The sequence below is a fragment of the Epinephelus fuscoguttatus genome, linkage group LG11 (assembly GCF_011397635.1).
Source record: "Epinephelus fuscoguttatus linkage group LG11, E.fuscoguttatus.final_Chr_v1".
NCBI classification, from domain to species: Eukaryota; Metazoa; Chordata; class Actinopteri; order Perciformes; family Serranidae; genus Epinephelus; species Epinephelus fuscoguttatus.
The window spans coordinates 29,108,617-29,132,214 of record NC_064762.1 but is presented as its reverse complement, the minus strand read 5'-3'; the positions used below and the strand labels follow the sequence as shown (position 1 = coordinate 29,132,214).

General features: G+C 38.1%; 1 protein-coding gene across 2 annotated transcripts; it reads right to left on the bottom strand.

The window, feature by feature from the left end:
* Positions 1-9,143: 9,143 nt before the first annotated feature.
* On the bottom strand, positions 9,144-17,898 carry vgll2a (vestigial-like family member 2a). 2 transcript variants are annotated; one of them, XM_049589972.1, is made up of 4 exons: positions 17,690-17,898; positions 15,687-15,924; positions 12,908-13,405; positions 9,144-9,869 (listed from the first exon to the last, which is right to left on the bottom strand). In XM_049589972.1, the coding sequence occupies exons 1-4, from the start codon at positions 17,765-17,767 to the stop codon at positions 9,826-9,828; spliced, it is 858 nt and encodes a 285-aa protein (XP_049445929.1). In that variant the 5' UTR covers positions 17,768-17,898; the 3' UTR covers positions 9,144-9,825. The 2 variants fall into 2 exon arrangements, with proteins under 2 accessions (XP_049445929.1, XP_049445928.1); XM_049589971.1 differs by having other exon boundaries at positions 9,144-9,657.
* Positions 17,899-23,598: the final 5,700 nt, after the last annotated feature.

The following is a 23,598-nucleotide window of genomic DNA, read 5'->3' as shown; positions in this document are numbered from 1 at the left end:
TGTAGATTGAACATCCACTGATTCCTGATTCCTAGATGTAAAAACCTTGAAATGCAGAAAGACAAGTGCACTTCAACTATTCAGGTGTAACAGTTTATTTCAGGACAATTTACTGATGAATCAACGCTCTCCTCCCTTCTCTGTGCTTTGATTAAAGGGCAACCCTTGTCCTTAACCTTGGTCTTGTGTTTCACACAATTAGCACAGCTCTATACCTTTCTATTCTGCTCGAGAGCTGAATTAACCCTCACGCCTTTGTGAAAAGGAGCGTTTGTTGTTTGTTTTTTTTTAATCCCTACGGAGAGGAAAAGGAGAAAAGAAAGAGTAGAAAAAACCCAGTATGTATGTGTATTTGGGGGATTTGACATCTATAGAGAGAAAGAGAGACAGCACCTCTCCACCCTTCTCTTGTCAGTCATCGCTTGAGTCAGAAGTCGATATTAATCTACAGCTGTCCCGCTCTCAGCTGAAACAAATTCAAACACACGTCTTATGCTTCTGAGAAACAGAGCATATGGCTGAAATCGACGGTCTTTTGTTTTGAATCTCAAACAAAAGGCTCTCTTGGCACCTTCTTTCCTCCTTTTCTTTCTAGCTATTAATATCAAGGATATGGATGGTAGGGAGATGTGCCTCCAATATCCAATGACTACTGAATTGTCTCTAGCAGTATTTTTCATTTAAAGAATTAAAATATAACCATTGTTGAACCAGTGGGCTTAGTCAGAGGAGAGAGCTTGAGGCGATAGCACAAAGAAAACAAGGCAACTTTGGTGAGGTTGGAAACATATTCGTAGATTCAGCCTTCCTGGACCAATAACTCATCAGCCAAATGTCATTAAAACACAAACAACACCTTTCCAACTTTAGTCTCAGGTTCTCTCCATGTCACTGATTCTGCGTCCCCCTTTGCTTAACTGTGCTCTTTTTGGGACTGTCTCCAGTTAATATTAAAGGATTAAGGAAACAGATTAATGGTTGAAGCCTCATATCAGCTTTAAATTAAGTTTTGGCTAAATTCTGCACAAAGGTGGAATGATTACAACAAAAAGAAATCCTTTTTCAGTGTCCATATGGGCAGGGTAAGCACAGGTGGAACTAATTTCATTAATGATGGCTCAGTTCCATTAAATGTCCCAGTGAGCAATGACTGTGAGTATGTTTACATGCACCAAATATTCAAGTTTTTGCCCTTATTCTGAAGAAGACAATATTCTTACTAAGCTGTTTACATGGGCAATGAACATAAATATTCCACTAATACTCCAGTGAACCTGCCCTAATATGTCATTTGTTACGTCAAAATATGGAAAAATGGAACAGCTGGAGCTGCTTGTTATTTTGCTTTTTGCATCAGAGTAGTATTTTTTCAAAGTTTCCTACCAGTGGCAACTTGTTCGACCATGTGAACACAGTCTCTCTCTTTCATTCCTTAAACCACCTTCTTGGAAAGGTTGGTGTTGTGATAGGCTATTTCTCGCTAAACCAAAAAAGTTGTTAATATCCATGTCTTTCATAATGTTTTAAAGTAGGTGTGTTTCTCCTTCTGATCAGAAATGTTAGCTTTTCCTTTGGGCATGTATCTGTACTCCAGCCTTGCAACCTGCTGGGGAGTTGGCTTTTGTAAAAGGCATCCATGACAACACAGAGCCGGCTGTAAACAGGCAAGAGACCGTGTGTTGCAAACTGTTGTAAACCCCCCTGATAAGACACATATTCTGCATGCACTGAATACATGTCCAAAGAATTCTATTGAAACCTGAATGATGTCACCATATCCTGCACGTCGTAATCGTAAAATGCTACATTTGGAAAAAAGAGGATGTCGCAGCAACATACCTTTGAACAGAGGCAGCATTGTAGACGGCCATGATCTGTGAGGCTATTATAATATAATACATAGTGACATGGACAGAGAATTCTTTTCACTATATTACTGATACATTCTGTTCCGCCATTTTTAAAATGTCTGTGACGGTTGTATCTTGTCTTGACAGTCTTGAACTGTGCTACTTGTGCTACTGCTACTTCTCCCCATGACCTCTGGTGGTGCTGCTCCATTTTGTCTGTATTCGTAAGCTTTCAGAAAACATTCATAAATACGTACAAAATGAACGTAGAGTACAGACAGAAGGCTTGGCGTGTCCGTATATGTATCTAACGTTGAGCATAAATTAGTTACAAGACTAATGCAATGGAACATTTCTTATTTCGCAGCTTTGGCCCCTCGCTTCTCTTCCTTGTATTTCCTTGTATCTTTGTCTCACATCCTTGCTGGGAGGAGCTAAGATGCAAGGAGGAGATGGGAGTGAGGGAAGCAAGGAGATACATTAGTGTAATGAAAAACAACCAGTGTGACAGCATGTACAATACAAGAACCCTGGAACTAGTTCACCCAAATGGAAGGCAGGTGTTTTGATGTCATCAGTTACACCTGTGCTTTTCCTGTTTTGACATGCTACAGTGCTGCTGAAAAGGTCTCTTGCCCTTGGTCTCATGAACAACCGAATGATTTTGGGTAAAACTTTAGGTCAATAAGTTGATATTTGTGTTGTGAGCATGCTGATCCTCTTAAAGGATGAAAAATTAAAGCAGGTGCTACTGTAGAGGATTTAACAAACAACTGTGCAATGAACAATAAATTTACCTGTAAACAAACAGTGCTGTTGCCTTTTCCCAGTGATGCAACACAATAAATGTGACACTAACTTGGGGAAAACATACTGTTCAGTCCAGAGTTGTATTTATACTCCTGGTAATACCAAAATACAACAAATATTTCCAAGGAGATCAAAACTGTAGCACCCTGGATGTACTAGCTCCTAGCTAAGTGTGTCCTAAGTTTTGTCAGTTTTAGCAACTTCTGTAAACTTTTGGACCACTGAGAGCTGAGGGATTGCAGCCAGTTTGCAAATGTGGCAACACAAAAAGCCAAAGATTTTATCAGTCAAGAGTCATAGATTGAATTAAGAACAAAAGGGAAAGATTTATCTACTTTTGCAAAAAATATTCAGCCCTGGTATGAAGGATTTTATTATAACCCACACAGTTGTTTAAATGGCTTTTAACAAACAGCATTAATGTAAATGATGTACCCATACTGCAGATTATTTTGGTCCATGTTTGATGCAATGACACCTTTGCTTCTGAAGAATTGGTCACATACCTGCAATATTGTCTCTAGGGATTAAAGATTGAGAAGACCCTCATGGCCCTTTTTAAAAAGGATCATGAAGGTCCTCTCAGTCTCTGATCTCAAGAGATAAAACTGCAGGTACAGGACCAATTCCTCAAAATATAAAGTGTCACAACATTAAACATGGACCAAAATAATCTAGCTCCTGTGGATGGTGTGCTAGAAATGAGCAGAAACTAGAGTTTCACAAAGCAATAAAATAATTGGTGGTCATGTGTGTTCACTGACTGGCTTTTTTCCTCAGGGTCAAAAGCTATCAGGGGTCCATCGGTGGACTTGTATTATGACCGACTCTTGAACTTTGGCATGTTGAATTTAATGCAAACTCTCAAAAGCTTACTATTCCATCCATCTAACTGAAACTGTTTTTTATGTCAAGGAAAACAATTTTCGGAGAGTAGGATAAACACTTTTTCCGGGCTATTTTCTTTAAGTTGTGATCACTTAAAATGCGACATTATCGAATTTTCATACTGCTGCGCTCTGCAAGCTCTGGTCTCCTCATCAAATGCAATTTGGGGTTTGGTGTCTTGATCAAGGACACTTCCACATGCGGACAGAAATTTCCAGGGCCTAAACCACCAACCTTCAAACTAATGGACAACAGCCCATTTTCCAATTTGAGCAGCACTACTTAGGGACTCATTTTGGAGAAGATGTCAACGATTGTGCACACAGCATTACTCACGGTCAGTGGAGGAATGTGACTATAAGTGCATTAATTCAAGCACTGTACTTCAGTATCAAATAGCAACAGAAGCTGTATCAGGCTGTAGCAGACAATATTTAAAAGCAAGATAATGAATTAGATTTTAGTCTTTTTACTTAGGACTAGTGAGAACAAGAAAAAGATTTTTGAAGTGAGCAGAGTTGTTCCATGTAAGTATAAAGAAAAACACATACCTACACACATACAGTCACAAATTACTTTTTCACAGAAGTGTGTGTCTTCTGCTCCCTTCGTGTGTGTCATGCCCGTTTTCCTAGTAGGGCAGGATCCAGCTCACTCTTAAGCTCCCTTTATTAAGTTCAGTCTCGAATCCTGCACTGTGGTAAGGTGTATGCATATGTGTGTGCAGCCTAGTCTCACAGAAACACATGAAATGACCATGACCTTTTAATACCACATTACCTGGTTGTAGCACATAATGTGTTAAAATTACATGTTTGCACCATGAAAACAAAGTCAGCTATTTGTTTTCTTTCTTTTTGTGGCCAAGCTGTGGTCAAATGCAGACTCCAGTAGACAAAAATTGTGACATTACATCCCACCTGAGATGAAGAGGTTTAAGTCAGTAAGTGAAGTAAGTTGAATTTGTTTTTAAAAAAATGTTGTGTGTGTGTTTTACCTAAACAGGTGCTTTGTCCTCAGATGTGGGAGCTCGACAGGAGTTGCAAACCAGTGAAAGTGATTGTGGGGTCCTCAGAAGTGTTTCAAACCAGCTCAAGACTTGGATGGTTTGATGTTAGCCTTTTGGTTTTACTGCCTAGTTGTGACATAAAGCCAGGCACGGCATTGTGGGTGGGCCTTGCCGGCCTGGTCCCGCCCACTTGTACAACTGTCCCAAATGACTGGGAGGACATAAATTCTCTTAACTTTTATTTTTAAGTAGTTTAAATACACTTTTAAGACAAAAAAAAAAAAACTTTCTAAAAAAAGTACAAGACAACATTTTTTATGTTACCATCATGTGCAAAGTCTGGACTAGTCAAAACAGGCCATTTTACACTGACACATGACAGCACCCATTGGCCTTCCCAATCTGGGAGTGCATATTGTACTCCAGGGGTTGTCCTGGGGTGAAACCAAATAGAATGGAGGGGACACTTAATTTTTATAGGCAGTAACCCAACAAAAAAAGCACACAACTCAAACATACCCTGGACTTTCACCCATTAGGCCGCTGTTTGTTTCCCCTGTGAAACCAAAAGTAAATCGAGTTAGTTTAATAACAATGTAGTGTGCTAGTATGTGTAGTATGCCATGCTGGTGACATGTCATGTGACGTAACATTAGGCTAGCAAATGTAGTTATTTCAAGCCAAACCATGTTTTTTTTTCTACACCTAACTATGTGCTTTTGTTGCCTAAACCTGAGGAAGTAAACCTAAAACAAGGATTTTTACCATCACTATAACTTAATTTTGAAAACAGACAGAGGTACCTACAGTGTCAAAGTCAGACGTTAAGGCCACAGACCAAGTGTTGGTGATGAGTTTGCAGTGAGAATGTGTTGGGTATTTCCTTAAACAGAATTAAAATGTTGGTGTTCTAAATTAATGAATGTATAAGTTTAATGTTACACAATCTACAGAAAAAAAAAGATTAACACTTTCCTTTTTACACAATTTAATAAATTTATGCTGCAGACTGTCAGGTAAATAACAAGCTGTCTCAGCAGTGAAAGTGTTTTAGAAAAATAATTTAAAAGTGTCATAATCTACCAGATGCGCTAATCGCCTTCCACAGCACAATGTCAGTCATTTCTGTTTAAGTGAAATAGTCAAAAGAGGCAGTAAAAGACTGAGGTATGCACGTAAGAAGAGGTTCTTTGCAGGAGCATTTTGATATGGTATATTCAGGGACTTGATCTATATGTGTAAGTGATGAAAGTATCTATATAGAACAACATATAATATAGTCTTCTTGATTTTTTCAAAGTTTAATATCAAATGCAGATAATATCAGTACACAAAAGTGTGAATAAATACTGAGAAATAAAATGCTAAAAGCTCCCATTAACGACCCAGTTTCATGCTAAATTTGTTGGGGTTAACTGGAAATGGTCTCTAGTTTGATGAGAGTAATTGTTACATATATAACTAAAATTGTTATGGTTTTTTGTGTGTTTATTTTGTTCTTTTGCTTTGTTTTGTATAATTCATTAAAAAACAAAGGTTGTGGTTCCAGGGGGGAAATTAAATTGAACTCTGGTATGTGGTCTCATGCACACATTTACACAAGCACACATACACCAAGGTGGGAAATTAGCACCCGCAAAATGCTGGTTTAACATGAAGTTGCTGATAAATTTAAGACACAAAATAATAATTTACCATTGACTTTATCGAATTTGAACGTATCCGTCAATGGCTGGTCGATGTTCACATCTTAAAAATTTAATTTTCCATCCTGGCACACACCTATTCACACACGCACACAGCTTGTCATGTTAACAGGCAAGCACATCTTAATTTGCAATTATGATGAATTAACGTTACCTCCAACCGTGCATATTTACTCTAACTTACCTTAATTCTTTTGTAGCTCGCAACAGATTTTGATACAATAGTCTCTATCACAGTGATTTGTCTGGTCTTTGGTCCGCTAGTTTCAGCCATTCTCCGAATATGTTTCACAGTAGAAAAGTGTTTGTCAGTCAGTGATTTGATATGATATGACAGTATTGCACGGGGTGCAAAATAATTTACCTCCACTTTCATGAAGAACATCAGGGAATTGTTTAGCACAGCATTCTTTAGCAGTAATTTTTGTTGGTAAATGTGAGACATTAGAATCGTTCATATCTGCATCTTCAAACCATAAACAAGGACATGAATTTAGTGACGTATGTCCATTACGTTTGTGCGGGGTACTGCTGTGATTGGTAGAGCTCACAGAAGGCTTGTCAAAATTGCGGCAGGTTGCAATGATTTGGTTGAATTTGCGTTAATTGTTAAGATCGCGAATTCCTGGTGGGACTGATTTATTTTATTTTATGTTGTGTTCCATTTTCCTCGGAAGTTGGAGGTCAAAGCTGGGAATGATATCACAGCCGAGTTGATTGCATGCCAGTACAACAAGTCGAAAAATGGAGATGGTAGCGATACCAGTTCTAGCCTGGTTAGCCATTGTTAGCAGTTGATAACAACCCATTAGGTTGTATTTTGCACATAAAAACACTGTTGCAACATGTCTACAGATGGAAGTTGGATGGGACTGTGTGTATAATAATGAGACACAAACAAGACAGAAGCTTAAAATTATAGATTTTTTTTTACATTCTCTTTTGATACTTATGTTATTCACCTTGTTAAAATTTACTAACATAAGTTACTATCGACCAATCCCAATCAGTAGCACACTGGATAAACATCAGAGTGAGAAACATTGCATAAATTCCAAACTATGATTCCTCTATTATCCTATCCTTTTCAAGCTCAAGAAACTGCTGCATATGATTAATATCCATCTAATGAATTGAATGTAAAATAGTGGTCAAACAGTGACTAACATTCTTGGATAATCTCATGTTTTGGGATTGTTTCCAGTAACTTCCACAGTGTGTATTTACACAAAACTTTAGTGCAGTCTTAGTTTGAGTGGAACTCTTTGGGTACTCTGAAAGAGAAACCTAAATAAAGATCCATATCTGCCTAGCAACAGGGACCGGCCCCCACAACTATAGCAGTAAAATATATATTTTTAGGTCCTTGCACCATTCTGGCTCCAGTGAAAGTGGTGGTCCTCACAAAGAAATCAAAGATTGTGGTCCACCTTAAGTAATAAAGACAAGCGTGTGTGTGTGTGTGTGTGTGTGTGTGTGTGTGTGTGCGCGCGCAAGCAGGAGTGTGTTCACTGAGTTGAAGAGCAGTTGTCGTTGACAGCTGCATGGGAGTAGGGAGAGAAAGAGTCAAGTGGCTCCAAATAGCCGTCATACTCCTCATTCATCAGGGGAACCCCTCCCCTCTTTCTCTAACTTTCAGCGGTCATTGGTGTGAAGTTTACATTTCTTTTGTTGACACAGTCATTGCAAGGTTTTTTTAATCTCTGCTTTCACCATAAAATGATGCCTCATAAATACCTAGAACAAAGAGATTAGCACAGTCCTTTCCAGTCTGCAATTAGTATTATTCTGCTGCTGATGTGGACACACTCTCTGTTTACCCGGTTTAGCCCATCAAACAATTTTTAAATTAAACAGAAGTTGATGACACTCGACATTCTTCGTTCTTCAACTGCTGCAGCTTTTCAAATGCTCATTGTTAAAATTCCAGCAACACAGAATATTCCTAACACCTGAGGTCGTTTTATCGACAGCAGTATGCATTTCTTGGTTTGTTGTGACATCAGTTGTGTTTGTACAATAAAATGTCGGTAATATGACCAAAGTAAGCAGGTGTCCATATTTTGCAGTAAGCATGTGTACAGTTTGAATAACATTAAATTAGGGCTGCGATTAATCATTTTATTCATAATTAATTGATCCATTATTTTTTTAAATTGCATCATTCATTGTTTAATATATGACCTGGAACAATGGGATAAAAATGTCTGTCGTAAATTCCCAGAGCCCAAGGTGACATCTTTAAATTGCTTGTTTTGTATAATCACCAGTCCAAAACCCAAATTTGACTTTCAAATCACCAAATCCATGCTTACATCCCAATCACTGTAACATCTTACTGAGACAAGTGTGTCCCAATTCCATACTTCATATAAACAGTATCCGTATGTTCAACTGCCATACAAATGGACATGGTACACTGTGAGCTTGGATGAGAAATCAGTATGCTGAGCTGTACTAGCAGGAACACAGTTAGCATGTGCCCTAATGGACAGTAGTCAAACTGACTTTTCCACTTTTAATTAAATTTCACAAAGAGAAAAACAAAGACTTTGTCATTTTTTCCTGTTTTTTTTTTTTTTTTTTTTTTTAAACAGTTTTACTGTGGCTGTCTCACCAGTGTATTTTATTTTCTGCAGCTGTCAGCAGCTCCCCCATTTCCTTTGTGCATTGCATTGAAGGACAATAATGTACATCAACTGTACACTTGTAAATCAAGAGGTTCATAGACAACTTTGTATGCGTACTGAGTTTTGAGTAGTTTATCTTCTTTTAATAAGTTTAAAACCTGCTTGGATTTTGTACACAGTATGTAATGGAGACACAGCTTAAGTTGTTTGCAGCTGTTGAAACACTTTGTGAAATCATAACTTAAATATCTTTTATCAGTCAAAACTTTTTAATTTAATGTTTACAGTGCCGTAGTACTGACAGTGTTTTTTTCTGTTTTTTTTTTTTTTTTTCAGTTGACATTGAAACAATACTCCATGTAAACCAAAGTGTTTGGACTCCTTCTGCCCTCGCAGTGGGCCAGATTCTTGCTGTGCGGCCTCCTCATCACCAACACGGCCTGTCCTCCAGCCATAACACTCCCCGTGTCTGTTGCCCAGTTGTCCCAGTGAGGCAGGTCCTGCCAAGTCCTTCAGGCGCTTGTCTTTGGAGTTCAACAACACGTCTCTGTCCGTCTGTCCCCAGACTTTTTCCAGTTTAGGAATGTTGTCCCTGCCTGTTACAGAAGCACAAAGAGTCTTGTCTTTGTCCACATCCGTCAAGATCAGATTCTCTCTCTCCTCTGCGAGTCCGCTTTTGTTTCCACGCTCGTTTTGTATCCACACTGTCGGCATTCAGCTCAGCAGGGCTGCGCTGCTGCTGCACAGTCCGCCATAGTACCGAGCTGCAAGTAGACCAGAAGCAGTTACAGCACAAAACTGCCGTCTGACTGATTTTCAGTTTCTCTGTCAGTCATCCAATAACAGCAGAGCAACAGAGTAGAGCAGGAGTGAAGCAAAGAGGCTACAGCTGAAGTAGGAGTGAAGCGGGAGGGGAAGAGTCTCAGCAGTCTCTAAAACCAATACAAATCCTTGCTCTTATCCTGTGCCTGCAGACCTGAGAGTTGAGGAAAGAAAGGAGGAAAAGAATAGCCAGTGGAAGAAAAGAAAAGCAAGAAAAGGGAGATTAGAAAAAGAAGCGCAAATGTCTCGTTGATAAAAGCGGTCGGAATTGCCCAAGGCAAAGAGGGGATGAAAGCAAGACAGCAACAGAAAAGAAAGTTGACAGCTGGTGTTAAGGTGCTGATTGACAGTCAGTTTGTTGATTCAAACCACTTGTGGTAAGTTGATCTGAGGCAGGGGAAAAAAATCATTTAAATGTGATTTTCACACTTTCAAATTGTTACTTTGCTATGTGGTCATACTGAATGTCTTCAATGCTGCTTTCATTTAAACACTTCAACAACAAAAATTAATTCTCTGAATGGTTGTGCATTTGACAGTCAGGTGTTTGCCCAAACTAGCAGGACAGTTTCAGTGTGATGTAATAAGGAAGAGAAAAAATGCATCTAACGCTATCAGTGATGACCGATACCATCTTAACCTTGATGTTGCTATTTGCAAAGCTTTTGCCCTTTTTTTCGCTGGTAATTTTCACATCAGTTGAAGACAAAGTGACCGCAATCAATCATTTTAATGCTTCGATCACACTTTTATGTTCTCTTGAGAATGTGTAAACGATGGTTATACAGTAAAATCGTCCATTTACTAGACAACTCTTTTTTTTAAAAAATATCTAATCACAGTTCAAGCTTGTGATTTATCACTACAATTAAATTTATCTTTAAAATTTACTTCCGCGGCACAAATGAAACATAGCCTGGAAACGTACAAAATCATAAATTTTTGTCCAGCTCAATCACGGATGGAAGTCAAAGCAAATCCAGTTCCAACACCTGACACTTGTTTGATATTCTCCATGTTGTAATCTACCAACATAAGTTAGGGTTGGGGAATCCCAATGAGAAGCGCATCGGATAAACATCTGACCAGGAAACATCAGATAAATTCCAGACTATGATTCCGTTTGTTCTGCTTTTCTAGAGCTCTCAAGCTCAAGAAACTGCTGCGTGTTTGGAAATTAATGGCATCTCATGAAATCAATTTAAAACAGTGACATAAAATCTCATGTGTTGGGGATGGTTCAAATAATTTCCACAGTTCATTTAAAAAGAGAATTGATTCATAGTTACACTTATCTGATTTTGAGTGATCTCACCTGACTGAATGATATAATCTACAAGAGTAAAACCAGAGCAGTGCTCCAGCAAAATTGTTTTTAATATCTCACATATTCTTCAAATATCCTGAGTATACACCGTGAATGATTGCAAGGTATTGCAATTGCTACAGTGTATCTGCTCAGTGATGGATTCCATGGTCAATGGGACATCATTAAGATTTATCTACAAATATAAAATCTTCTTTCCTCGTTCAACCTTTTTGTCTTGTAACCCTTTAAAACAAAGTTTAGTCAATTTGTTAACCTCTTGTAGATGTTGTTACCAAAAACCTTGTATATCAATGTAATTGTTAGGAGATAGGGTTGCTCAGCACATATAATATTTAATTTTTTACATTTACAATGTTTTCTACTAACATTGTTAGGAAAATGAATGTATCTGGCAAGTTGGAAAAATGTTATTGAACATATCAGTAAAATATTAACTTAACAGATTTCATCAGTTTTCTGCCTAAATATATCCTACTTTACAATACAATATCTGCTTGTAGTGAAAATTGCACTATTAAACAGTTATATTTATGCATTAACAGCATTTGGTTAAGATTAGAGAAAGTTTGTTGTTTGGTTTAAAACATAAAAGTTTACCCACATTTGATTCATTAGACATGGTTTATTAATATTTAACTGAAACCAGGCTTTTCCTGTTGTTAACTAAAGTGCGTTTGTTTCCTAAACCTAACCACAGACGAGACTCTGGATGTGAACTTTGGTCTCTCGAGCAATAGTTCTACACTTACATTTGACAGCAAAACTAAATTGGGAAAACAGTTCGTTACTTTGTAAGTGTAATTTGTAGCAGACATGGTTGGCTGAGCTGAGCTGAGAACACTTAAGGCAAAGCGTGATTTTCATTTCTCCAATATTTCACATAAGAAAGAAGTACAGTATATAAGCTGACAAAGTAGTCAGAATTTTGTGAACAACAAGTAAGCAGTGACCGAGACAAACTTACTTTTCAGAGTTTCAGGTTTAAGATTTTTGATTTGAATTGGCTGATGGCTTGTCAGGTCTCTATATTACCTTCTTCCACCAAAATTACTGTGTGTATGCTTGTTTGTTAAACGTTGGAAACCTGTTAAAACAGACCAGAGAGAGTATTTTCTGGTGTCTTACATTCGATGTCGTGAATGTGCCAGAAAAAAAGGTTAGTAAACAGAATAAAGCAGCATGGAGGCCAGTGAAAATAGTATGGTGGTAACTTCTTTTTTATATCTCATACTTATTCAGTCACTCTCTCAAACTTGTTGCGATCTAATTTTAGCACAATGTTCGAGTGCTGCTTGGACGAAGTGTCGGCCCATCATTGTACCATGCTGACAAAGGGTCTAAAATTATTGTGTCCACCCAGGTGTTGTATTTCTATCACTGCTGATCAGAGCCGATTAGATATGGAGCCGTCAAACACTCGTGACTACTGCGAGTCATTTGTCCCAGGAGTGAATGCTGATTGTAACCTTTTCCATGAATACAAAGGCTAGATGTTAGTGGGTGTTAGTGGGGAATGAGGCTTTAAACAGATCTAAGATGCTAAAAGACAGTCATTGAAGAGAATTACAAGAATAAACTCAATAGACTATCAGCCAAGAACTTTTCTTGACCAAACTCTGGTGTTTGATTAGATTAAAACTCTCACAGTGGCATGAAGCAGAAAACCATATGTTTTATCGTACGTTTGAATGACAACAGATGGTGTCATTCTGTTTCTCCACAATTTTACTATTGTTAATTTTGTCTACTCTGTCCATGCATGTCTATCCACCTTTGTTTTAAGCTTTTCCTCATTTGAAGGTTAGATTATGTGCCGCACAGATTGATTTTGGGTAACGTTTAATGTTAAAAATTGACAGTACCTGTGTCCATGTTGAGTCCAATCTCTGCTCCGGCTCCAGTGAAAGCGCCACTCCAGGTTGAACCCGTCCCAGACTCCCCCTTCCCTCCCAGGTCACAGGGCGAGGCGCTGGGTCCGGGTACTGAGCTGCCGGATGTCAAACGGTGATGAGGCCTCACAGATGGCACCAACAGAGAGCCGTAACGCGGGTCGAACGCCGAGCCATACATCTCGTGAACCCCTGGACGTGGGTATGCTGAACCCTGGCTGCCTATAGCGCCCCCTAGTGAGTAAGGATGATGATGGTGATGGTGGTGGTGATGAGTTGGGTGCCAGGAGTCGGGGCTGGGCTGATGGAGGTGGCTGTGCAGGGAGGCGGAGGAATACGGGTCCCCAGGGAAGGGGAGCTCTGTGTGGGGAGCTGACAGAGCACTGCCCAGCGTGGAGGAGACCGAAGGCTGGTAGGAGCTGTTCCAGAAAGACGGAGGGAAACTTCTGTGGCTCATAGGGAATGATCCATCTGGGAAGACAGAAATTCACACTGGTACGTTATAAAGTAAGTGGGTTTACTTTTCCTTGAAATAGTTATCGAGTTCGCCTAAAGTAACTCATTGTTTAAGTTAGAATTTTAGGCTGAAGGTTCAGTCCTGACCTAGAAACAGTTTGAAAAGAAATTCTTTTCACAAGGTCCTCTTATTTTATCCGAAGCTTTCAGCCATATATTGTGGACATAATACCTAATTTCAAAACAGTTCCTCATTACGAGATAATTCATCTCTTTGCATAACTAATAAAGGCTGAATTTTATTAGTCGGCTCATATATGACTATATGACTATATTTGACTGAAGTAATTGGCAACTTTTTTGATAGCTGATTGAAAAATGCTGGTTATATTGTTATATTTAATCATAAATTGATTATTTTGATGTATTTCGACTGTTGGTGAAAAAAATCTTGCAATTTGAAGGTGGGGAAAATTGTGATTAGTATTTCTCATAATTCTCTGACAACTTTAGACAAAACAATTAATCACTTAAGTCAGACCCAGTAACCCCCAGATTAGTGGATAATGAAAATAGTTATTAGTTGCAGCCACAGAAATAATTAACACAATTTTAAGGTCATGTTTTGTAAATGCAGAGATTTTCAAAGAGAGAGCATACTGCATATCCACATGCAAACTAATAACTTCAATGGCTTGGAAAAAAGGGTCTCTGTTCCAAAATTGGGCAAAGTTTTTAAACTCAATTAATAACAGCAGTTATTGACAAAAAGCCTGCCAACCACTGATAAAAAATGTGAGGTCGCTTTTACCTTTTTTGTGTCTGATTGAATGCAAAAGTCGTTAGGTTACGCAAAGGTGCTGGAGTTGAGAAATAGCCGTGAAAGGATATGAAATAAAAAGCAAGTTGGCTGTTAATTAAAGGGTACTGATTTGTTTTTGATTCACTAAAAAAAAAAATTGGAAAGACCTATAAAGACATTAATTATCTTCTGTATTAGTTTTATCATCCCATTATATTTATGGAAATGGCTACGTTTGAACGTTGGGATATGGTTTTATTAAAGCACCCTGTAAACTGTAGCTGAGCATCAGCAGTGTTATGTGCAACAGTATGAAGTCTGTGATAATGGCAATGACACTAAAAAGAATGTTAAAGAAAATTCCTGGGAAATACTGTCATGAAAATTAATTCATATACCCTTTAGGTATAACTAAAAACATGCAGCACTCCAAATGATGAGAAATAAATTAACCAAAATAAGTAAAGACAAATAATCTGGTTTGAATCACTCAATAACTAAAAAATGTTTAAAATAACATACCTTTCTCTGCGTTCCATAAAAAAGAATCTTCCTTATAGCAACATTTCTCCACATTCTATAACATATTTGCCACGTGTCATTTTCAGTAACTCACTATTTGACTTTACATTTCCTTCAAGCACAAAGTCAGAGGTGGAACAAATGGCCAGCTGAGTAACAGCCACCACAATACACAAAAACTGAGGACTGTAAGATGTCATCTTTCTCCAGCTGGTATGATACCACATATTTATAGATGTCATCTAACGCTATAGAAACAAGACGGTTTAATTGATCACGCTCAGTATTACAATGGATGGGAAACCCTTAAACTCAGCTCGGTCCAGTGTGACATTTTGATTTGATTTCACACAAATTTAAATGCAGTTGTATACAGATTCATTCTGGTTTCAGGGGAGAGTTTTAGTATCCCCAAATATTCCAAAAGCCATCTCTTTTAAGGTCACATTAAAATGCACTGAATAGGAGAGCAAAATTAGAAATCAACAACTTCAGATCAAACGTGCAACGGCCATCAGAGACTAACATCAGTGCAACTCTGCAGCAAAAAGTGAAGATTTTAATGTCAGATCTGACAGTCTGACAGACAGATCTGAAGTAAAGAAAAACACAACCAGTCATATCTATCTTACTTATATCTTTGCATGACAATATTAAGCCAAATGTTACCTGGTGGAAATGTGAGACAAAGGCAAAGTGACTGGATCCTGAGAAGTGATTTTAGCCGTCAACAGGCTCAGTCCCACAATATCATAATCATTAAAAAATCAAACACACAACAGCAGGAAACAAAATAGCGCACAGCTTTAGCACAAACACACCATAATCTCCCCAGTGCAAAGTATATTATAAGTTTTACCGGTGAAATTTAGAGTCCCAATGATGGTCAGAATTGTCTTTCAGTAGCTTTCCCACACTGACGGACACACACTGAGGGACAACACTTACACACACATGCAAAGACACACACACCTCTTACGGCCTTGTGGCTGCTTGAGGCAGGGTATGAAGTTGTGTGGCTGAGGGCTCGGCTGAAGTGTTCGTCCACCACGGCGCTGATGTCTCCCTGGAAGTAAGTGAAGAGGACGCAGCGGGAACTCAGGTACTCGGCTCCCGGCGGCAGCTCCTTGTCTTCCTCTTTGATTGCCGGGGGGCCGAGCCGGGTGCCACTGTCCTGGGGATCTTGCATTTTGGTATACAAGGCCAGTTTCTAAGAAATCACATGCAGATTTATATATGTGTCATGAAACTGTGTGTCCCGTCGGGCAGAGATGCACAGATATTTGTGAGGATTTTAGATACTGTAAAGACCTAAATCAGTATGTGACAAATGACCTCTTAACCCCTAGCTTTTTTTTTTCTTTTTCAAGACACAGCAGGTGTGTGGCAGGACATAAATCCACCTAAAGTCTTTTCTATCTATTTATGTACAAACTGACATGGGTGATGATAAGCTAATATGTTAACCCAAGGGTGTGGCTTCTCTAAAAAATTTAAAGTATGTTGATATTGGCAGCTTTTAATGTCAGTGTCAGTTACACATAATAGTTCCCCTGTCTTTTAATTTTTCACTGTATGATTGTATAAAATTGCAGTACATGGATATGCTGTTATGTAGAGCACTATGGATGTTTTAACACATAACTTTACGCCCCACTGCTGCTGCACAAGATGACTTAAAACCCTACAAAGTGTTTCATTGTCACCTTACTTTTTTATTTCCTTATATAGGCTAATGAATAGAGAAAAAAAATCCAGATTGTGGTGCTTAAATTATTTGGATATAAAATTACTTTAAGTTACAGTGAAACATGGAACTTTAAAGTAAAAAACAAATATTTTGATATGACAAAACAACTGATAATAATAATCTTGTGTAATCTTGCGGTGTAGTGTGGGTGAACTGGCTGATCCGGAGCCTGTTTAGGTGACACACAAAGTGAGTTTTGGCACTATGTGAAATATGCCTGGATGTTGACTGAGAGGTTTTAAGAGAGTGAAAAAAGAGCTTTAACAGCTCTGGAAAGGACTCACAAAAACCTGCTGCACTCAGACTGCTCACGGGAATGAAGTCTGTCACAACTGTGACATGAAAAAATGAAATGAATAGGTCCATATTATGTTTTTATTTTGCAATTAATGCTACAATTGTGCTATAAAAACCGGTATCAACAAGAAAAACTTGGCAAAAAATGGGTTTTAATCCTAACTGCTGGGCTTTACTCACTCTACAGTGTAACATTAGGAAGAAATTAGATTTAGATTGAGCTGTTTGTAATTTATGGTGGATTAGTTATGACCACAAACCAAAGAGCCAAGCTCTGCAAAATTATAAAATTCTTGAGGGAAAAACTTAAAAAAAACTTTTTTAATTCTTGTATACAAACTCAGGAAACGTTTTAATGCACGAAATCTTTCAGTTTCGACTTGAATAAAGCTCTTTTTTATTTTTAAAAAGGTAATAACTTATTTTATTTGTACTTTAAACTCACTAAAATTAGCCTTAAGAGAAGGAACAATCTTTTCACCCTCGTGTGAAGTTGAAGACTCATAAATTAGATAAATATCCAAATAAATGCAAACAAAGTGAACCGAAGACGCAAAACAAAGTTCGCTTTAAATGTAAAGCTTTACGCACTGGATGAGTTCCTCTACGCAAGTTGCGCACAGAGTGCATGGCTCCTTTTTATGTTGTTATGATTTACTGAGGGCTATATTTACAGAGAGTTATAGGATATAAAGTGATCTTAATGACTGTTGGAGTTGAATAATTAAGTTTTATAAATATATAATCTATAGTGTATGACAGTGTGGACAGTAGTTGCAGCATAATCTCGTCTATGGGTATGTAATTAAATTATAGTTGGAGTTTTAATTCACGACAAATATTAAAGTTTTCGGTACATTCACAGCGCCGATATAAGAAGTGAATTAGCTGTTTAAAAATCAGTTTATAAAGAGTATGTGATCCATACCTGGTGGTGATAGGGACTGTAGGAGCTGAAATAAGGTTGAGGACCAAACACTTGGTACATCACATCCAGGCAGCTCATGGCGAAGAAATCACGGAGAAGAACCAAGCTTCATTTAGAGAGCAGGTCTGTGCAGACGGAGAGGAAACGGTAATTCCGGCGGTGGAGGACACAGTGGACAGTGGAGACGGTCTCTCTGCTGCGCTGCCGCTCTGCGCTCTTTACGCACTGGGCGCACCGAGGGGAACCCCCTCCACCTTCCACCCTCCTCCTCCTCCCCTCCACACACCCAGCCTGACGCCTCCCTCCCGCCAATCACAGGCCAGAGCTCCACCTCTGCCTTAATGGGCTTTTAATTACGGGACACGAAATCGTCGCGTCTATAAAGCTGTTAACTCAAATATCTACTGAGAGAACCGTTGCTTCAGTAGCCTTAAACATTTTAACATTTATATTTTTGTTAATTTAACAGAAATGTTGCTGCATTTAAATGCTATTATGTTTTAATGGACACCATGTCAAAAATATTTTCCATATATTTTCATTATTTTTGTTCTTATTTAGAGCATAATATTGCATTCTTGACCTTGGAAACAATAGTGTGGCCAAATAAACGTCACTCAGAGGTCCATTTACTAACAGAGCTTTAAACCAAATGTACAATAACATTATTTTGCCCCACAAACTTAATCAAATCTAACTAAAGCTAAATACTGAATACCTGATGCAGCTCCACTCACACAGTTTGGGATTTTGCTCCCTTGAAAAATCAATTCACGCCTTCATTCTGTTTCTTTATACCTTATTCATTTTAGGTCATTAGATGCTTTGGATTGGACAAATAGACACTAGAAGAAAACCAGGAGAGCTCCTCAGTTTTTTTTTTTTTTTTGTTTTGTTTTGTTTTTTTTGACATTTTTGTAATTTTACTTGGAAAGTTCAGAATTTGCATTGGGGCATGTTTGGGATAACAAATGGCAGCTGTTACAAAATGGCGCCATTCAGTCCCATGCTACTAATCAATATACCAACTCTATTCTCCTTTCTCCCACTGAGTTTGATCAAGTTTGTATTCACACTAATGACACTTGAGGAGTGGCAGAAGTTGAATACTTTAACTGTCATTTTTCTTTTCTGTGCTGTTTTTCATAATCACAAAGCAACTAGTACGCACAGGTATGATGTCAAGAAGGGAGCATCAAGATAATGAAATCACTTATATGAGGAGATACGATGCATGGTCGCTGAGGTGATCTAAAACTGTGGGACGCCCCAGGCGAGGAAGCCCATTAAGGCCCCTGCCTTTCTCTTTGACACCAAATTGTTCACCATCATCTTGTTGGTCAACTCTCCTTACTCTCGTCACGTGGTACATAAATTCTGATCCTGATACTCTGTGCTGTGACTCTGCTGCTGAGACTTATTTTTTAATTGTAGCGACCATCGTCCAACTACCGTAAAACTTCAATAATAGTCCGGGCTATTATTTGCTTAAATCACTGAAATCAACAGGCCTATATTTGGGACAGGCCTTTAATTCCTTTCACACAAAACTGTTTCTCAGCAAAAATGTGAAATACTGTCAAATTGTTTGTTTAAACCAGTATGAATATTGTTTAAAAATTAGCCCTCAGATAATATATCAATAATGAATCATTCGATCTAGCTTCAATAGACAGCACATCAGAGAGAGGGACAGAGTGACAGCACTTGAGGATTACGGCAACCGGCATATCGGCACAACACAACTTTATCCTGTTAAAACAGTACTCCAACTTGCAATAATTTTTATGAAAAACCCTTTTGATTGTTTTGATCTGGGGACACTTACGGACTAAAGGAATATGAATAACTTGCAGGGTAATCAAGGAATGGACACATAATTTGAGGTAGCCAACAATCAGATTTTATACATCTGAAGAACTTCTATAAAAAAAAGTATGTGCTTGGCAAACAGACCAGGCTTCTAATTGAGACAGGTGCTTATTTGTCAAAATGTGCAGCCACACAAAGTTAGAAAAAGGAACTGGGAGTTTCATTGGGACTAGGCTTTTAATTGAAGTTTTATAGTAAGTATTGATAAAAAAGCAACATGACTGGAGATAGTGGGTTAAGTAATGTAATCGGTGTATATCGCACACCATATAACACCAGCAACATAGACCACCTTGGCAAGCTGAACGTCATTGCAAATGTGCCTATATCTAGCCATCAGGGGGCTAATGTTTGCCTCCCCTGTGGGTGCAGCCCTGCGCAATCAGAAAATCATCAGTGCTTGTTGTTTGAAAGAAAAGGCAAATCTTTATATAACTGACATCAGTTTGAGCAGTTCACCAATCAGTGAGCATGGCAGGCAGTAGGTTAAAGTACCACATGTTCATGCTATAATTTTACAACTGATTCAAAATGTTATATCTGATAGTTGGTGATCATTTTATTTTTGCAGGGTTTATTGAAGCTGACATTAAGTTTTTCTCGTATTTGAAGCCGCAGTAAAGAATGTAACAAATGGCACCTACTGCTAATTGAAATGAGTAAACAAATCAAACTGACCAATGAGTGGAATGTAACGCTATGAAGTCCCACAATCCCTCAGTGGCCTCCCCAATTCTGGAGGTCAAAGGTCAAATAGTTTGTTCCCAGTTTGGTGCTATTACTAGAGGTCAGAGGTCACCAGCAGCTTACCCACCAATTACTGAGCTTTAGTACAGGTAATGGTGGGATTTAACTACAGACATTTACTCAAGTACAATTTAGAGGTACATAAGTATTTTTAATATTGTGCTACTTCACACTACTAATTCACACTGTCTCAGAGAGAAATATTGTACTTTTTACTCCACTACATTTACCTGACATCTTTAGTTACTTTGCAGATTCAGATTAATATCATTATTTATATCATAAAATGTAATCAACTAATACATAGATGTATTATTGTAGATTTAGATACTTAACATTAGTGCATCAGTAGTCTCTATACACAGACTCTACATTCAGTGAATGTAGAGTCTGTAGGCAAACCCCGGAGATCTTGCCTCCAGAAGAAGAGCGGAAGAGCCCTGGTTTCCGGTGCTAGGCTGTTTGTAGTCCACGTGATATTGACCAGTCACGTTTGAGTCAGCTGCAGTTGTTGCCAGGTTAAACGGTCTGTGCGGTGAACTAACGAGGCGGAACATAATTGGCGTCACTGCAAACTCTGAATCCATCGCAATGGTTCAGCATATTTACTTATATATAAATGGAAGTCAGAAACGGAAATTCACCTCATCCGCCCAAATCAAACCGGAATGCCAAAAAATTGAGGGTCTGCCCCCCCTAAAGGGTTCCGAGAATGGTGCATCAATAACTTTAATCCAATAATTTAATACGTGTCATTCTCAAATGGGCCATTCTGCATAATGAGTACATTTACTTTAGGTACTTAAAGTGTATTTTGATTGGAACATGTTGGTACTCTCTCAAGTTCAATTTTGAATGCAGGACTTCTACTTGTAACTATTGTAACAAATAAAAAACTGTATAATTCAAAAACAACCAAATGCATTATTTAAATTTGAAATGGTCCAGAAAGATGAACTGTTGGATCTTAGATTTTGAATTTGTTTTCCAGTCCAGAAAAGTGTAATTCACCCTCGATTACCATTAAACCACAACAGCCCACATGGGCTTGAAATATTTTGGGCCCTCTGCAGTCCGCCCAGTGGTTAGATTTAATAAGTTTAAACAGTGATTTGTCAGTATGTTTAGCTGATATTCCCTGATCAATTTCCAAGAGTGCTAACCCTAAACTAACGCTCCATTTAATTGTGAAGGTTAAAAACCTTTCCCATTAAAAAGGTTGCTGCGTATTTTACAGTAACTTACGGGCAGCTGGATGCCAGCAAGTTACTGTAAACATGTTTACAGTAATATTACTCTATTTGAATTCACAGTATCATGACTGTATTTTCATTTACTGCTAAAGCAACACATTGCCTGTTAATCCCGACTTGTTACTTACATTATTGTGACCTCGACACTGAAAGAGCAACCTGTTCCTGTTTAAATCAGCACACACTTTGATTTTAAGCTTCCAGTGTTTTACCTATGAGTGGTGATTTCTTCTTTTCTTAATGAACTGTTGCCTGGAGGTATGTTTGTCTCTTTCTATGCTTTCAGTTGTTCAGTGGTTGAAACATTGTACAATGTTTTGTCCTGTATGTAGAAAACAAATCCTTCATACAAAATATAAAGAGGATTTTCTAAAACCTAAAAGCATGAAAGAAAAGTCAATAATATAGAGTAGTCCCCTCAGCTATTTGTATTGAATTGAATGGTTATGGCAGGAGATTCCAAACTTTTGAAGTGTTGCATATGTTGTCTCCAAGCTTTATGTTTGGGGCAAAGAATTGCCAAACTTTAAGAGCCTCAAGTGCCAAAACATAACCAGCAAAACATAATCACGCTTCAATTAACATGAAGGGTTACTGTGGGAAAGCAAAAGACAAATTTTTGTCAGCCTTTTGCAACTTTGCAGATATGTTCATTAATAATGTAATGCTGGTGTTGAGTTAGCATTAACTGTATAATCCTGTATATGGGGTAGCGTGGGTAATAACAGCACAGGGACAACTTCTCTGGAGGAAAAAACATGTGGATACTTTAATGTCCGTTTAGAAAAGTAGGACAACTGACAATTCAATGACACATATCACTCCGCCCAATGTAAACGAAACACTACAAAGCTGCTTATGTATATAGTTCCTCATTCCAACAAATGTAAATAATGTTTTATCAAATAATGAGCCATTAGCTAACTCATGAAATATTCAAATAATACCCAAAACAAAACAACATTCAGACCAACACTAAAACAAAATAAATCTCATCTTATAATAACATTTCCTTATTATGTTAATTAAAAATCTAAATAGGACAGCATTATGTTTCTCTTAAAATGCCATTTTTGTCATCAGTAAGTAGCATATAAATACATTTCTAAGAGAACAGGTTGCTGTCAAACGTTTTTACCTTCTGATGTCAAGTTTAAGACGTCACTGACTTTTCAGTTGCACCAATTTATTTATACTGAGCTGTTTACATGAACCTTTGATCCCTTATAATGAAGTCTCCAGCTGACTGATCATTATAACTACTGACTGTGACTGAGCAGAAGAAGCTTATTTCTATTTCTCTTTAAAAAATTATCCTTAAAATAATCAGTGTCACATACTTAATGACCGTAAAATACAAGAAATCATTAAATGTTGTGATGCCACAGTGATCCATTTATTGTGGCTGTTACTCTTTGGGTTCTTGAGCTTATATGTATTATTTTAATTAACTCAGATATTTGCCAGCACTGACCCAAAATTAGACTACATAAGTGTTCAGAGTAAATGTTAGGGAAGTTTTAATGAGTAATAAGTTGTAGCTGTGTGTAAACTGCTGTAAGAGAGCAGGCATGTTCAGTCAGTCCATAAATAAACATTAAAAAAAAAATTGTACATTAATAAAACCATTACGTTTGTATGTTGTCACTGTGGATGTTGCCCTTGCGTTAATAATCTGTTGTTGTGATTTTTGTGTCATTCTGGCACTTGACCGTCCTTTTGGCTGACCCCTCCAACAACCAGCGCACCTGTTCCCCACCACAAGTGGCGCAGAGAAGCTATTAAAACCCAAAATATCTCCCATTGAAGTGCAGCTCAGCTCATCTCACAGGCACTATTCAACCATCGATCTCTGTCTATGATGGACCTCGAACCGCCAAGGTTCAATGAGGAATGTTTGGCATCCTCTCTCTGCTGTCACTCACCGGTTTGATGGATTTGAGAGAAGGTTACTGCAAGAATCAGGTGTTGTGCGCTCTTTGTATGAAATTGTTCCCTAACGACAGCAACAAACATTAGAGGGGCAGCGATATTCAG

Excerpts from the sequence above, each read along its gene's own strand:
- vgll2a (XM_049589971.1), bottom strand. The coding sequence starts at position 17,767 with ATGAGCTGCCTGGATGTGATGTACCAAGTGTTTGGTCCTCAACCTTAT. Across the intron at positions 15,925-17,689 it reads ACAGTCCCTATCACCACCAG|AAACTGGCCTTGTATACCAA; the intron begins GTATGGATCACA and ends GTGATTTCTTAG. Across the intron at positions 13,406-15,686 it reads CAGCCACAAGGCCGTAAGAG|ATGGATCATTCCCTATGAGC; the intron begins GTGTGTGTGTCT and ends CTGTCTTCCCAG.